Genomic DNA, 13,336 nt, shown 5'->3' with positions numbered 1-13,336 from the left:
TCTGGTTTCAGTCTCCATGCTATAAGTAGGACAACTTTTGCCAATAAAAAAAAAAGCAAGCAAGAGAGGTTATTGGCTTTTTGCTCGAGGTTTCTAACATTTTAGCTACTAAACTTTGTCACTCAGTGCTATAATATAATGGCTAATCTTCGCCCTTTTGTTGCATTTCTGTTTGGATATCTTTGCTTCACCACCAATTCAATCAGCCGCTGCAATGGAGAGTCCAACGTCAGATGCATACAAAGTGAGAGGCTCGCACTTCTCAAGCTCAAGGCAGGCCTCAAAGATCCTCATCATCTTCTCTCCTCATGGACGGGTGCATACTGTTGTGAATGGACAGGAGTGTCCTGCGATAACAAAACAGGGCATGTCATCGCCATCGACCTTCGATGCCAGCATTTATACGATGATCCTTCGACCGACTGGCATTTGGGAGGTGAGATTGGTTCTTCCTTACTCGACCTGAAGCACCTGAAGTACTTGGACCTGAGCTCAAACAATTTCGGCGGACGTAGCATCCCACAGTATATTGGTTCGATGACTGGATTGAGATATCTTAACCTTTCTAATGCTGCCTTTAGTGGAAGGATTCCTCATCAGCTTGGTAATCTTTCAAACTTGGAGTACCTTGATCTCAATTCGTTCTATTCTTTGTATGATTTAAATGCTGATGGTATTCAATGGCTCTCTAATCTCTCTTCTTTGCGGTATCTCGATATGACTTGGGTGACCCTTGCAAAAGCTTCTGACTGGTTTCATGCAGTCAATGCGTTGCCTTCTCTCTCAGTTCTTCATTTGCCTTTTTGTAGGCTTTCAAACATTCCTGCTGCCATCTCACATGTTAATCTCTCTTCTCTTGCTACCCTTGATCTTTCCAACAACGAATTTGATTCCAGGCTCCCAGAGTGGTTGTTCAATATCAGCAGTCTAGTAGAACTCAATCTTCAGTTCAATCATTTCCATGGTTCAATTCCTGATGCCTTTGGTAGTATGGCTTCTCTTGAGGTCCTTCAGCTAGGAATCAATGATTTTGTAGGGTTAGTACCATCTACCATTAAATACCTCTGTAACTTGAGGATTTTGGATCTGTCATCCAATAAAATTGATGGAGAGATGATGGTCTTTCCAGAAATCTTTTCCGGATGTGTTAGGGAGAGCTTGGAGGTACTGAATTTGAGAAGCAACGAATTGAGAGGAAAATTGGCAGGTTGGCTGGGGCTGCTAGAAAGATTAACTATTCTGGACCTCAGTGAGAACTTACTATATGGTCCCATTCCTGCATCTATAGGAGAATTATCAGCTCTGAAGACTATATTTCTTGACCACAACCAGTTGAATGGCACACTTCCAGTAAGTATTGGACAGCTTCAGAATCTGAAGGTCTTTGATGTTTCTTACAATTCGTTGGAGGGACTTCTAACAGAAGATCACTTCGTGAATCTCTCAAGGTTGGCAGATTTGGGCTTGACTTCAAACCATTTTGTCTTGAATATGAGCTCAGACTGGGTTCCTCCATTTCAGTTAAGGCTGATCGGTTTGCGCTCTTGCCAATTAGGCCCCAGGTTTCCTGCATGGCTCCAGACACAGAAGGACTATTGGGCAATGGACTTGTCCCATGGAGGAATAGTGGATATCCTGCCTGACTGGTTATGGGACTTGTCTCGTCAGATTATACTACTAGATCTCTCTTACAATCAGCTCGATGGCAAGGTTCCTGCATCATTGAGGTTCGCCAGTATTTCTATTCTTATTTTGAGTTCAAACAATTTCTATGGTCCATTGCCTCCTTTGCCTTCTAGCATAGAATATCTGGATCTCTCCAACAATTCGTTTTCAGGTGATTTACTTCCAATCTTTGCTGGCGAGCCATCACTTCTTTCTAATTTGTTTCTCTCTCATAACTTGATTAATGGTACAATTCCTGAATCCATATGTACAGCGAGAGAATTACAAGCTGTTGATCTCTCGGGAAATCTCTTGTCCGGAGATCTCCCTCAATGTTGGGCAGAGTTTCCATCATTGTTGGCGATAGATCTCGCCAACAATAATCTCTCTGGTTCAATTCCAAGCACCATGCGCTCTCTCAGTGTACTCCAAACCTTGCACTTGGCTAACAATAGCATCTATGGAGAGCTTCCTGAATCTCTGAAATACTGCGAAAGCTTGGTAAGTCTTGATCTTGGCAGAAATAGATTATCAGGGATGATACCAACTTGGATTGGAACGCTGCCATTTTTGAAGATTCTCCGCCTAAGATCAAACAACTTTGTTGGCAACATCCCTTCAGAGCTGGCTCACCTTACTGCTCTTCAGATTTTGGACCTCGCAGAGAATAGTCTGTCAGGTTCCATACCACAAGGTTTTGGAAGCTTCGCTGCCATGGCATCGACAAAAGAAGCCAACGAAAGCTTGTTGGATGCTTATCAGAGTTCAATACGGTATAGTATCGATGACTATGGTCCCATGGGCTACATGCTGAGCTTGCTGGTGGTAATGAAAGGAAGGGTATTGGAATACACCAAAAATCTTCAATATGTGAGAAGCATCGACCTCTCAAAAAATGAATTGTCAGGTGAAATCCCTCCAGAGTTGATGAATCTCTACGGGTTGCAGAGCTTAAACATGTCGGCTAATTATCTTACAGGCACAATTCCTGATGGCATTGGTGGACTGAGGTTGCTAGAGTCTCTTGATTTATCAAGAAACAATCTCATGGGTCCAATTCCTACAAGCATGTCAGTCTTGACTTCCTTGAGCCACTTAAATTTGTCATATAATAATTTGTCAGGAAGAATTCCATCAGGCTATCAGCTTCAAACTCTTGTTGATCCATCCATTTACATGGGAAATCCTGGACTCTGTGGATTTCCTCTTGATAGAACATGTCTCGATAACAGAACATCGAATGATCAAAATGTTTACTGTGGTGATGGAGATGAATGCGGAACTGAAATGCTTTCTTTCTACCTGGGAACTATTCTAGGATTTGTGATAGGTTTTTGGGTCATATGTGGACCTCTACTGTTCAACATAACTTGGAGAAGAAAATACTTTCAGCTCATTGATAGGATGAATTGTAGGCTTATGGCCTGGATTCCTAGAAAGGTGTAGGGGGAAGAAAGGTAGTGGCTAAAGAAAATTGTAGGGGAAGTTGGGCGGAAGATTCATTCTCACTTTCGCATTAAAACTGTACATGTAAATACTTTCATGAAGCATTCAAGTTGATTTCTATGTAGACCTACAATTGATGTTTGTAGGCATGTACTGTATGTATAAGATAACAAACAAGAAGGCCAGTTTCCCTTTAATTTCTTTTTTTTTTTTCTTTTCCAAGCAGTTTTCTGGTATCTTCCTTGTTAGCATAATTTTGGGGATCACGTAATAACCTGCATGGCCCATAATATTTTTCTTTATTAGCATGATCTTGTTAGAGTGATTTTAAGAATCACATAACAATTTATATCAGTTAATAATATTTTCTATTGTTAGTGTGATCCTATATCAACCTATGTTATTTTTCATATATAAAGTCTGTACACAAGTATATATAACCCTTGAGATGTACCGAATATAATGGAACAGAGAAATAAAATCAATTTTCTTTTTCTCTTATTATCTTTTTTTTCTTCTTCTATAAATATTTTAATATGGTATCAGAGCCACCGATCACGTAATCTGCCATTATCTCTTCCGTTCTTGTTGTAGTCGTCGTCGCCAGGTTAAGAAGCTTTGAAGACCCCCATTGCCGATCTATCGATTTCTGTTTTCAAGTGAATAGCACCCAAAAATTCTCTATTTTTTGGTGGATCCGCAGATTCTCAATTTCTTCGCTGACCTCTATTTCCTAATGAATCAATATTGATCTCATTAGTAGATCTGCATATTCTCTATTTCATATAGATTACCACCCAAAAATCCTTATTTTCTATGGATCCGCAGCTCCTCTCTACTATTTTTTTCCTCAGCTTCAGATCTTTGGCCATTTCTCCTCTGCCTTCGGCTCCTTCACCCTCCTAATTCGAAGCCAATTGCTCATCTTCAATGGTGCCTCCATCTACGAGCATCGTCGACCTTTAGTTGCCTTCTCTCCAAGCTCTATTCTCATTGCAACTATCATCTTCTATGTATCTTCTTACTGCTACATCATCAGACAAGTCAATTAGCCACATCGAGAGACATGTCAATCTGTCACGTCAATCAGATATATCAGTCTGCCATATCGGTTTCTGAATTGTTTTTTCAACTTCTAATCTGCTACATCAATTTTTGAGCTGCTATAATAACACGTGTTCTACCACATCAGGCTCTATGCAGCCACGTCAGTTTTTGATCTACCACCATGTCAGTCTCTGAGCTGCTATGTTAGCTCTTAGTCTATCACATCGGCTTTTGAGCTACTACTCCAGCTCTTCATCTAATACGTTAGTTTTTTGATACATTTGTGTTATAGTTTCCAAACTCAATTTGGCACCTATAGTATCATCTTGGATTTGAGGAGGAATATTAGCATAATTTTAGGAATCATATAACAACCTGCATCAACCATAATATTTTTTTTATTAACATCATTTTGTATCAACCTATATTATTTTTTTATTAGTATAATCTTGTTAGAATGATTTTAGGGATCATATAACAACTTGTATCAGTAGTAATATTTTCCATTGTTAGTGTGATTCTATATCAGCTTATATTATTTTTCTTATATGGAGTCTATATACAAGTATATATAACCTCTGAGATAGACCGAATATGATGGAACAAATAAATAAAATCAATTTTCTCTTTTTCTTATTATCATATTTTTCTCTTCTATAAATATTTTAACATTCCTCAAGACATGTAAATAAATCCGGTGATATTTGTTCTACTGACTAGCTGGCTGCCATGGTGGACGCCAGGAATCCTGTGAAGTTGTAGGTAAAGGTCCATCTTGTATTAATAGACTCACTATTGCTTAATCTATCTACATCTTTCCCATTAGATTTACAAATTTTCACTTTCGCTTGCACATCTGCACCCTGCTTCTTGTCAGAAATTTATCATTGTAATGATTTTGCCCATGTATATGACTGAAGTACTCGGGGCATGCTGTTTCTTGATTGCATCTCAGTGGACCTCTCTCTCTCTCTTCTTTTTTTTTTTTTGATGTAAGACTATATCTCGGCAAACAAAAGAAAGAGAATTTTTTTTATGATCAAAGAAAAGAAAAGAAAGAATAAAAAAAAGAAAAGAGAATTATATCCGGACAGAACTTCTGTTAATCTGATTCAGCCAAATGAAACAACATCAGTAGGCTCACCAGCTTCCTATGGAATTTTGGAAACAAAATGCACCACTTTTTGGACAATGTATTGTTTAGTTTACAAAAGTCTTGATTATGCTGATTTTGACGGGTCATCCTGACTTAAACCAATATTGTTGTTGAAACTAAAATGACTTTCAAGAGTTGTTTGGTTTCCCGTGGGCAGCTCAGATTTGGAGGTGCACTATAGCCTGTCCCAGTACATGGCAGGGTATGTCATCGATAGAGGATTTTCTTAGCTTTTTGAAGGAATCCTTGTGGAGTCCCAACATTGTAGAGCGGGTGATCAGATGTGCCTACCTGGTCTATCACATATGGTTAGATAGGAACACCCGGATTTTCAAAGATAGAAGAGTGCACCCGAGGATAGTGGTGGACAGAGCATTACTTCAGGTTGTGGAGATCATCAGTACCACTGCGGTGGCTTCTCTTTGGATGGCTAGGGACATTTGAGACTTCCACTCAACTTATGCAGCGATTAAGATTGCCTTCGTCTCCTATTAGCCCCCACCCCTAGTTTTCTTAAGGTAAGTTCTGACAGTAGTGCATCTGAAGGGGGCGACAATAGGAGAGTGGGCTTTATTATTAGAGACCACAATGCTAAACTTGTGGCAGGCGGGGGCTGGCATATCTTTGACACTACTGTCATTGGAGTGGAACTGAGAGTTGCGTGGAAGGGTATCACCTATGCGAGGCTTGCTCTAGGTGTGGACTACATTTACCTTGAAGGGGACTCGGCTCCGGTGATCGAATGGATTTGAGGCCAGCACAGCGATGTTGGTGGGCAACTACTGCTCTACGACATATACATGCTATTGAGAGGGTGTAGCTCCTTCTGGGCCACCCACGTCTATTGGAAGGCAAACAGTGCTGTTGATTAGGTTGCCTCCTTTGCGGCTTATCATTTTAGAGGGTTTCTTTAGAAGAACCAAGTGTTTGTTCCTTTCTTTCTTTGTTATCTTCTCTTCTCTATTTTTGTAGGGTGCACTCATGCATATTTAGTGTAAGGCGCCATTGTATTAAGTGAGAGAGAGTGTGTGTGAGAGAGTTGTTTGGTTTGGTTTGAATATGGTTACCATCAGGGTGACCAAAGCCTTGCGGAAAACTGATTGAGGTACATACAACTATATTTTGCTGTAGAACATTTAACGTACATGCAATTATTATTATCATTCTTATAAGAAAGGGGAAAAACAGAGTGCAAGAAGAAGCAGGAGGAGGTCTCGAGTATATATGTTTTTCTTAATTTGAGCAACTGGTGATCAAAGTCCTTTTTTTTAAAAAAAAAATAAAGAGCGCGGATCTTTTACGGTGGGTCATGTCATAGTGCCATTGTCTGATGGGCAGCTATGTCATACATGGTGCACATTGTTTGATGGGCGGCCATTGAACAAGGCAGTCCGTGAGCGCATGCCATGTTAAAAAAAAAAAATAAAGAGCACAAATCCTTTGTGGTGCGTCATGTCATACATGGTGCGCATTGTCTGATGGAAGGCCATGTCATACATGGTGCGCATTATCTGATGGGCGGCCATCGAACAAGGCGGTCCACATGCATATGCCATGTCATACATAGTGTGCGTTGTTTGATGGCCATCCATTTTCTGATAGTGACTATCCTTGGATGCACACCACTCTGTAGTGTGTTGACCATACCATAGAGAATCATGGTTGAATGAAGTGAAATACTTTCAAATCCCTACTGATATCTTTTTAAAATTGTGATACTTTCACTTATTTAGGTGAGATTCTGGATTGTTACATCACCGTAGTAAGAGTAATTGAAATTGGTACAAATTAATTCTCTAAAATCATTTTTAAATTGCTACTATCCGTTTTGGCTATATTTGATTGCTAATTGTCCTGCGCCATCCACCATTATTGATAGAATTCAGCAAATTTTCAGATCCTTTTTGTGGGGACATAAGATTAGTTGGAGGGGCGTTCATTTGGTTACTTGGAAGGCCCTAGTGTACCCCAGAGAATCATGGAGATCTTGGCATTCAGGACTCGAGGGTCAAGCATAAAGTTTTCCCAGCTAGAGCTGCCGATAATCTTATTCTAAAGCCATATTCCTTGTGGTCTAAGTTGGTTGTTTCCAAGAATGCTTTTAATGGCTCCTGGGAGACCTATAGGTGTAGGAGGAAATGTTCATCTATTTGGAAAGCTATTTTTTGTTCCGCTTTGGCCATTCAATTTGCACGTTGGTGGAAATAGGAGATGGAAATAGCATTGACATTCTCTTGGTTATCTAATGTTCCTTTGACCAGAAGGCCAATTCCTATCAATACAGCTTTCATCCTAGATGTCAACTTGCCTCCAATCTATTTACAGATTGTCGCTCTTGGGATGCTCATCCTTAGTACAGAGATGGTTGCTAAAATTTCTTCATTCGATATTCTGAGATTCAGGTGTGAAGATTGACTGGCATCAGGGCCGGCTCAACCCTTAGGCGACCGAGGCGGTCGCCTATGGCCCCGGCCTAAAGACTTTTAGCTATAAATGTATTAAGGCTCCCAAAAGACTCTTAGTTATAAATGCATTGAGGCCCCTAAGCCTAAAAACTCTTAGCTATAAATGCAACATTGAGGCCCCCAAGCCTAAAGACTCTTAGTTATAAATGCATTAAGGCCCTTAAAAGACTCTTATCTATAAATGCATTTATTATTATTATTAGTGAGTTCTCCTTAGGCCCTAAATCCATTGAGCCGCTTCTGACTAGGGGTGGCAATCGGGTCGGGTCAGACATAAACGGGTCGGGTCAGATGCTAAACGGGTCAGAAAAATGTAAATCTGAATCCGATCTGTTCATTAAACATGTCAGAAATTACAAACCTGAATCCAACCTGTTTAACCTATTTAATAAACAGGTCAATTAAACATGTCGGATTTGCCCTTCTAACCCATTTAACCAAATAGAGAGAGAGAGAGATGGGAGGGTGGGTCGGTCACCCACTCAACCTGTCGTTGATCTCGGCAGACTCGGCTGCCGGTGGGGTTGCTTCTGGCGAGAGAGAGAGATGGGGGGTTCGACGGGGAGAGAGAGAGAGGTGGGAGGTTCAACGGAGAGGTGGGGCCGTAGGGGGTTCGATGGAGAGAGAGAGAGAGGGGTGGGGGGTTCGACGGAGAGAGAGAGAGGTGGGGGGTTCGACGGAGAGGTGGGGCCATGGGGGGTTCAACGGGGAGGGAGAGAGAGAGAGGTGGGGGTTCGACAGAGAGGTGGAGGGTTCGACGGAGAGAGAGAGGTGTCAGCTTCGATAGATCAGGCCTGGATCAGGGCTTAGGGCTTGAGGAGGATGGACTGGTGGTGGCGGCGTCGGAGGAGTGTTTGGTGGTGAGGTTTGTGGGGTGGGGGGACGATAGAGGGAGTGAGGCATACTGATTGAGAGTGCTCCTCTGAAGTCAGTGGCGACGAGGTCGGGGGCGGTGATCCTTGAATCTCAGCGGAGAGGGTGAGGCCAAGATCGACGACAGCGGAGATGGAAAGATCGAGTTTGGCAAGGCAGTGATTCGAGAGCAAGGTCCGCCACCACCGCCACCGGAGCCATGGCCTTCTTTCCCATCTCTTCCTCTCTCCACTCCCTTGATGTGCAGTCCCTGACCTTCCGAGGACCTGAATGCGGCTGCGACTCTGCGAGGGTCTTGACTCTTGAGGGAAGACGGGAGCGAACACGGGAGAGGAACAGTGAGTGAAGAGGGATCGTATTCATCATTCGTGCCCTGACTCTTGAGCCCTCGCGGTGAAATTGGGCTGAGGCCATGCGTTTGCGGCCCATGCGGGTGTGCGGCAGAAAGTTGGGCTGGCCCTGGGCGTTGTCTCCTGGCCCTTATCTACCAGCCCAACAATTATACAGGTTATACGGGTTAAACGGGTTGGACGTCTAAAACCCGTATCCGACCCAATTAATAAACAGGTTAAACGGGTCAACCTATTTACGACCCGAACCTATTTAGGCCAAACCCAAACTTGTTTATGGTGGATCGAATATGGGTCGGGTTGGCAGGTCGGATCATATTTTGCCACCCCTACTTCTGACTGGCATAAAAGAAGATCCCACAAATTGAAGGCATGAAAGGTTTATCGCGAATTGATAGCAGAGTGGTTTCATTTAGTTGGTGTTGATTCAGAGGTCTCCTCTATATGGCGAATACAGGTTGCGCCAAGGGTTAAGTTATTTTGTTGGAAAGTTTCAATTTAGTTAGCGTTATTTTGTCATTGTGCCATGTTGCTAGAGAGATATGGGATCATATCTCTACCATAACTTTGGTTTTAGTCCATTTTGATTCCTCTGAATCGATGCTTAACTATCTTTCAAATAGGAATTCGATCCTCAGAAGTATATCATTGCTTATTATGGTTGGATATTATGGAGGTCTAAGAATGAAAGTGCTCATCTGAGTACTTTAAACCCAAGACTTATAAATCATTAATCCATTCTTCTAGCCCTTTAGTTTGTGGAGACATCAGTTATACCTTTTGCTTTAGTCTTTCAGGGCACTGGGCTACCTATTGCTCTAGTAGCTCTTTTTTTTCTTTCTCTTTTTTTTTTTTGGTACACCGGCCGCTCATACTAATCTCATGTGAGCACAGTCAATAGAGTCAAAAGAAAGAAGACAACTTAGTGGAGGAGGAATGGTAGAATGTCCGGTCTAGAAGATCTCTCCAAAATGGTGGGCAACATAGGAGGCAATCCAGTTTTGTTTGCCTCTCGGTACACATATATAGCCTGGAAAGCATCACACTCTCACACCAACCACCGGATATTGCCAAGAAGTGGATGCTCATCCCCCCTCCGCCCCTCCTCTAGTATCTACTCAATCACCATGGCTGAGTTTCCCTCAAGGATGATGCTTCAAGCGCCTAACACCTGTCTCGCATAGGAGATGCTCTCCCACGGTGCCTTAAGCTCCGCTCCCAAAACTGATGTCTCGAAGGAGCATCGCCCTCCTGCCGCAACCAGCCTGGAGAACTAGTCCCTGATCACAAATGGCACACCAGCTCTGTCTCCACCAGTAGGTAGGCTAGTATCAAAGTTCACCTTAAGATGGCCGGAGGATGGAGGCTTTCAAGAAACAAGGACAAACTTGGGCATTGTAGTAGCAGAGAAGGGGTCCCAGATTTTTCTAGTAACGCAGACGTCCACTCTAAATCTCCTACCCACAATCTCAGTCGTACCTAATTTGGAGAATCCAGCCAAAAAAGAAAAGGCCAGCCAAGGCATCCACTCCAAATCTCCTACCCTCGATCTCAGTCATAGCTTGTTTGGAGAATCTAGCCAAAGAAGAAAAAGCCAACCAACCCATTAAATCTTTTCAGTATTTTTTTTAGAATTATTGCTCTAAAATTTTGCTCCAGCCAACCCATTGAATTTTTTCAGCATTTTTAGAATTATTGTCCTAAAAATTTTACTTTATTTTTCTTGTCTTTCTACTTATGTGTGGCTCACCCTTATTATATAAAAGCCCCACTCCCTTGTATTGGATTCATTGAAGTTTTAAGTAATAAAATTGTTCCACAAATTTTCTTTTGGTGTGATCACAAGAGAGCAACGTGCTTGCTCTTCCACTTCCATCCTTCTTCAAAGGCGATATGCTCGCCTCGACCCGCTTCCCCTACGTCAAGTGGTATTTGAGCAAAGTGCTCTCCCTCTAATGGCCGGTGCCACCAATGGATCGAGGGGCTCCAACTCCACGGACGGTGCTCCGGGAGTGCTAGCCGTTGAAGCCCTCAGTGTGGCTCAACGGAAGATGCAACAAAATTTGGAAAAGATCCAGAAAGCTTTGGTTATAACCCAAGCCCTTGGACTTGCCCAAACCCATGACGATGGCACTACTCCAGCACTTGCTCATGATGCTGGAAGGCAAGTTCGTTGCGAAGATCCAACTCCTAATGTTGGATGTGGAGAATGAGACGAACCTCCTCTTCCTCCTCTCGGCCTACTTCGGCCTAGGCCCGCGGCTCATCCTCTTCCGCTCACACCCTACGACGACTCCTCTAGCAATGAGGAACACCTACACAATCACTACAGTGGTGAAAATCGCTTTAGGGGTAGAGGCAACCGCTATGATAATGGCAATCGCTATGGTGGGGGCAACCCTTACGGAGGTGGCGACCGTTACGGAGGCTGCAATGAGAGAGACTACCGCATGAAGGTAGATCTCCTATCCTTTAATGGCCATCTACACATCGAGGACTTCCTCGATTGGCTCGCGGAGGTCGAACGCTTCTTTGACTACATGGAGACCACGGAGGAAAAGAAGGTCAAGTTTGTAGCTTACAAGCTTAAAGGAGGTGCTTCGGCATGGGGGGAGCAACTACAAATCTCCTACATGCGACGAGGCAAAGGACCCTTACGTTCCTGGCCATGAATGAAGAAGATGCTATGAGCCCGATTCCGTCCCCTTGACTATGACCAAATCCTTTTCTAGCAACATCAAAATTGTCAACAAGGGTCACAGTCTGTCAATGATTACACCATCGAGTTCTATAGGCTCTCTGCTCCAACAACTTGGAGAAGACAGAAGCGAAACAAGTTGCTCGGTTCGTGGGTAGACTCCGACTCCCTATCCAGGATAGGGTCTACCTCCAACCGGTCTACGGTCTCCACGACACGATCCAACTAGCTACAAGGGCCAAAAAGCAGTTGGAGGGGGCTACTCAAAAGGGCCCCACCTACAGACGAGGCGATCCAACCACTTCAACAAGCAAACTCACCTCGAACAAAGGAAAGACTCCTCTTTGAGAGGCCTCACCCGTTATGAACAAAGAGGCTGGCAATCAACAATCCAAGTCGACCGGAGGAAACAATGCGACACAAGTTCCTTCCATCAACTCGTATGCTCCATCACGAGAAATTAAATGCCACCGGTGCAATCAACCAGGGCACCTATCCAACCAATGCCCAAAATGAGCGATGACCAATCTCGTTGAAGCCAACGACATTGATGAGGGACATGACGATGCATTAGATGTGGAGGGCTACGATGACGAGGCCATCACCTATGAGGATGATGAGGAAGCTCTGTCCCTTGTGGTGCAACAATTCATGTACGCACCATGTCAGGAACTTGACTCCTAGCGGCATCGCATCTTTCGAACCAGGTGCACCGTCAATCAGAAGGTATGCGACCTCATCATCGATGGCGGAAGCAATGAAAGCATTGTTTTCAAGTCTATAGTGAAGAAGCTCTAACTTCCTACAGAGACACACCTGACACCCTACAAAATCGGGTGCTTAAAAACATTGGTGAAATCAAGGTAACCTAATGCTGTAGAGTTCCTTTTTCTATTGAAAAACATTATGAAGATGAGATATTATGTGATATAGTGGATATAAACGTCTGCCATATTCTACTAGGCAGACCTTGGTAGTTCGATGTAAATGCCATCCATAGGGGTCGAGACAATACTTATGCCTTTACCAAAAATGGGCATAAGATTGTCCTTGGACCTATGCAAGAAGGAACTCGTCCCAAGCCTTCCCGAGTTGAGAAACGATCCTTCCTAGTTACTAATAATTTTGAAAATAATCTGAAAGACACTAAAGAAATCTATGCCCTTGTCATCAATGGAGAGGAGGCCAAATCGGTGGAGTTTCCAAGAGATATGCACCCCCTACTTCAAGACTTCAAGGACATCATGTCCGAGGAGTTACCTGACGGCCTTCCTCCCATGCGAGACATTCAGCACCAAATCGATCTCATACCCGGTGCTAGCCTCCCAAACCTTCGACACTACCAGATGAGCCCCAAGGAGCACAAGATCCTATGGAACCAAGTGGAGGATTTGATCCGTAAGGGACTAGTTCATGAAAGCATGAGACCTTGCGCGATACCAGCGCTGCTGACCCTCAAGAAGGACGGAAACTGGAGGATGTGCATTCACAGTTGTGCCATCAACAAAATCACCATCAAGTACCGCTTCCCCATCCCCCGCCTAGATGACATGCTCGATATGCTAGAAGGTGCCAAGATCTTCCCCAAGGTCGACCTCAAGAGCAGCTACCACCAGATACGGATCCATCCTAGAGA

The 13,336-nt window shown here is 43.4% G+C and overlaps 1 protein-coding gene across 1 annotated transcript; it reads left to right on the top strand.

The window, feature by feature from the left end:
- LOC103718075 (receptor-like protein EIX2) lies at nt 1–4,524 on the top strand. The gene is made up of 2 exons (XM_089929538.1): nt 1–1,837; nt 1,940–4,524. The coding sequence occupies exons 1-2, from the start codon at nt 139–141 to the stop codon at nt 3,109–3,111; spliced, it is 2,871 nt and encodes a 956-aa protein (XP_089785664.1). The 5' UTR covers nt 1–138; the 3' UTR covers nt 3,112–4,524.
- Nucleotides 4,525–13,336: the final 8,812 nt, after the last annotated feature.

This window comes from Phoenix dactylifera, chromosome 3, assembly GCF_051530095.1.
Source record: "Phoenix dactylifera cultivar Ajwa chromosome 3, Ajwa_hap1_PhDact_Kaust_v1.1, whole genome shotgun sequence".
Taxonomy (NCBI): domain Eukaryota; kingdom Viridiplantae; phylum Streptophyta; class Magnoliopsida; order Arecales; family Arecaceae; genus Phoenix; species Phoenix dactylifera.
This window is presented reverse-complemented; position numbering and strand designations above follow the sequence as displayed.

Excerpts from the sequence above, each read along its gene's own strand:
- LOC103718075 (XM_089929538.1), top strand. The coding sequence starts at position 139 with ATGGCTAATCTTCGCCCTTTTGTTGCATTTCTGTTTGGATATCTTTGC. Across the intron at positions 1,838-1,939 it reads CTCCAACAATTCGTTTTCAG|CGAGAGAATTACAAGCTGTT; the intron begins GTGATTTACTTC and ends CCATATGTACAG.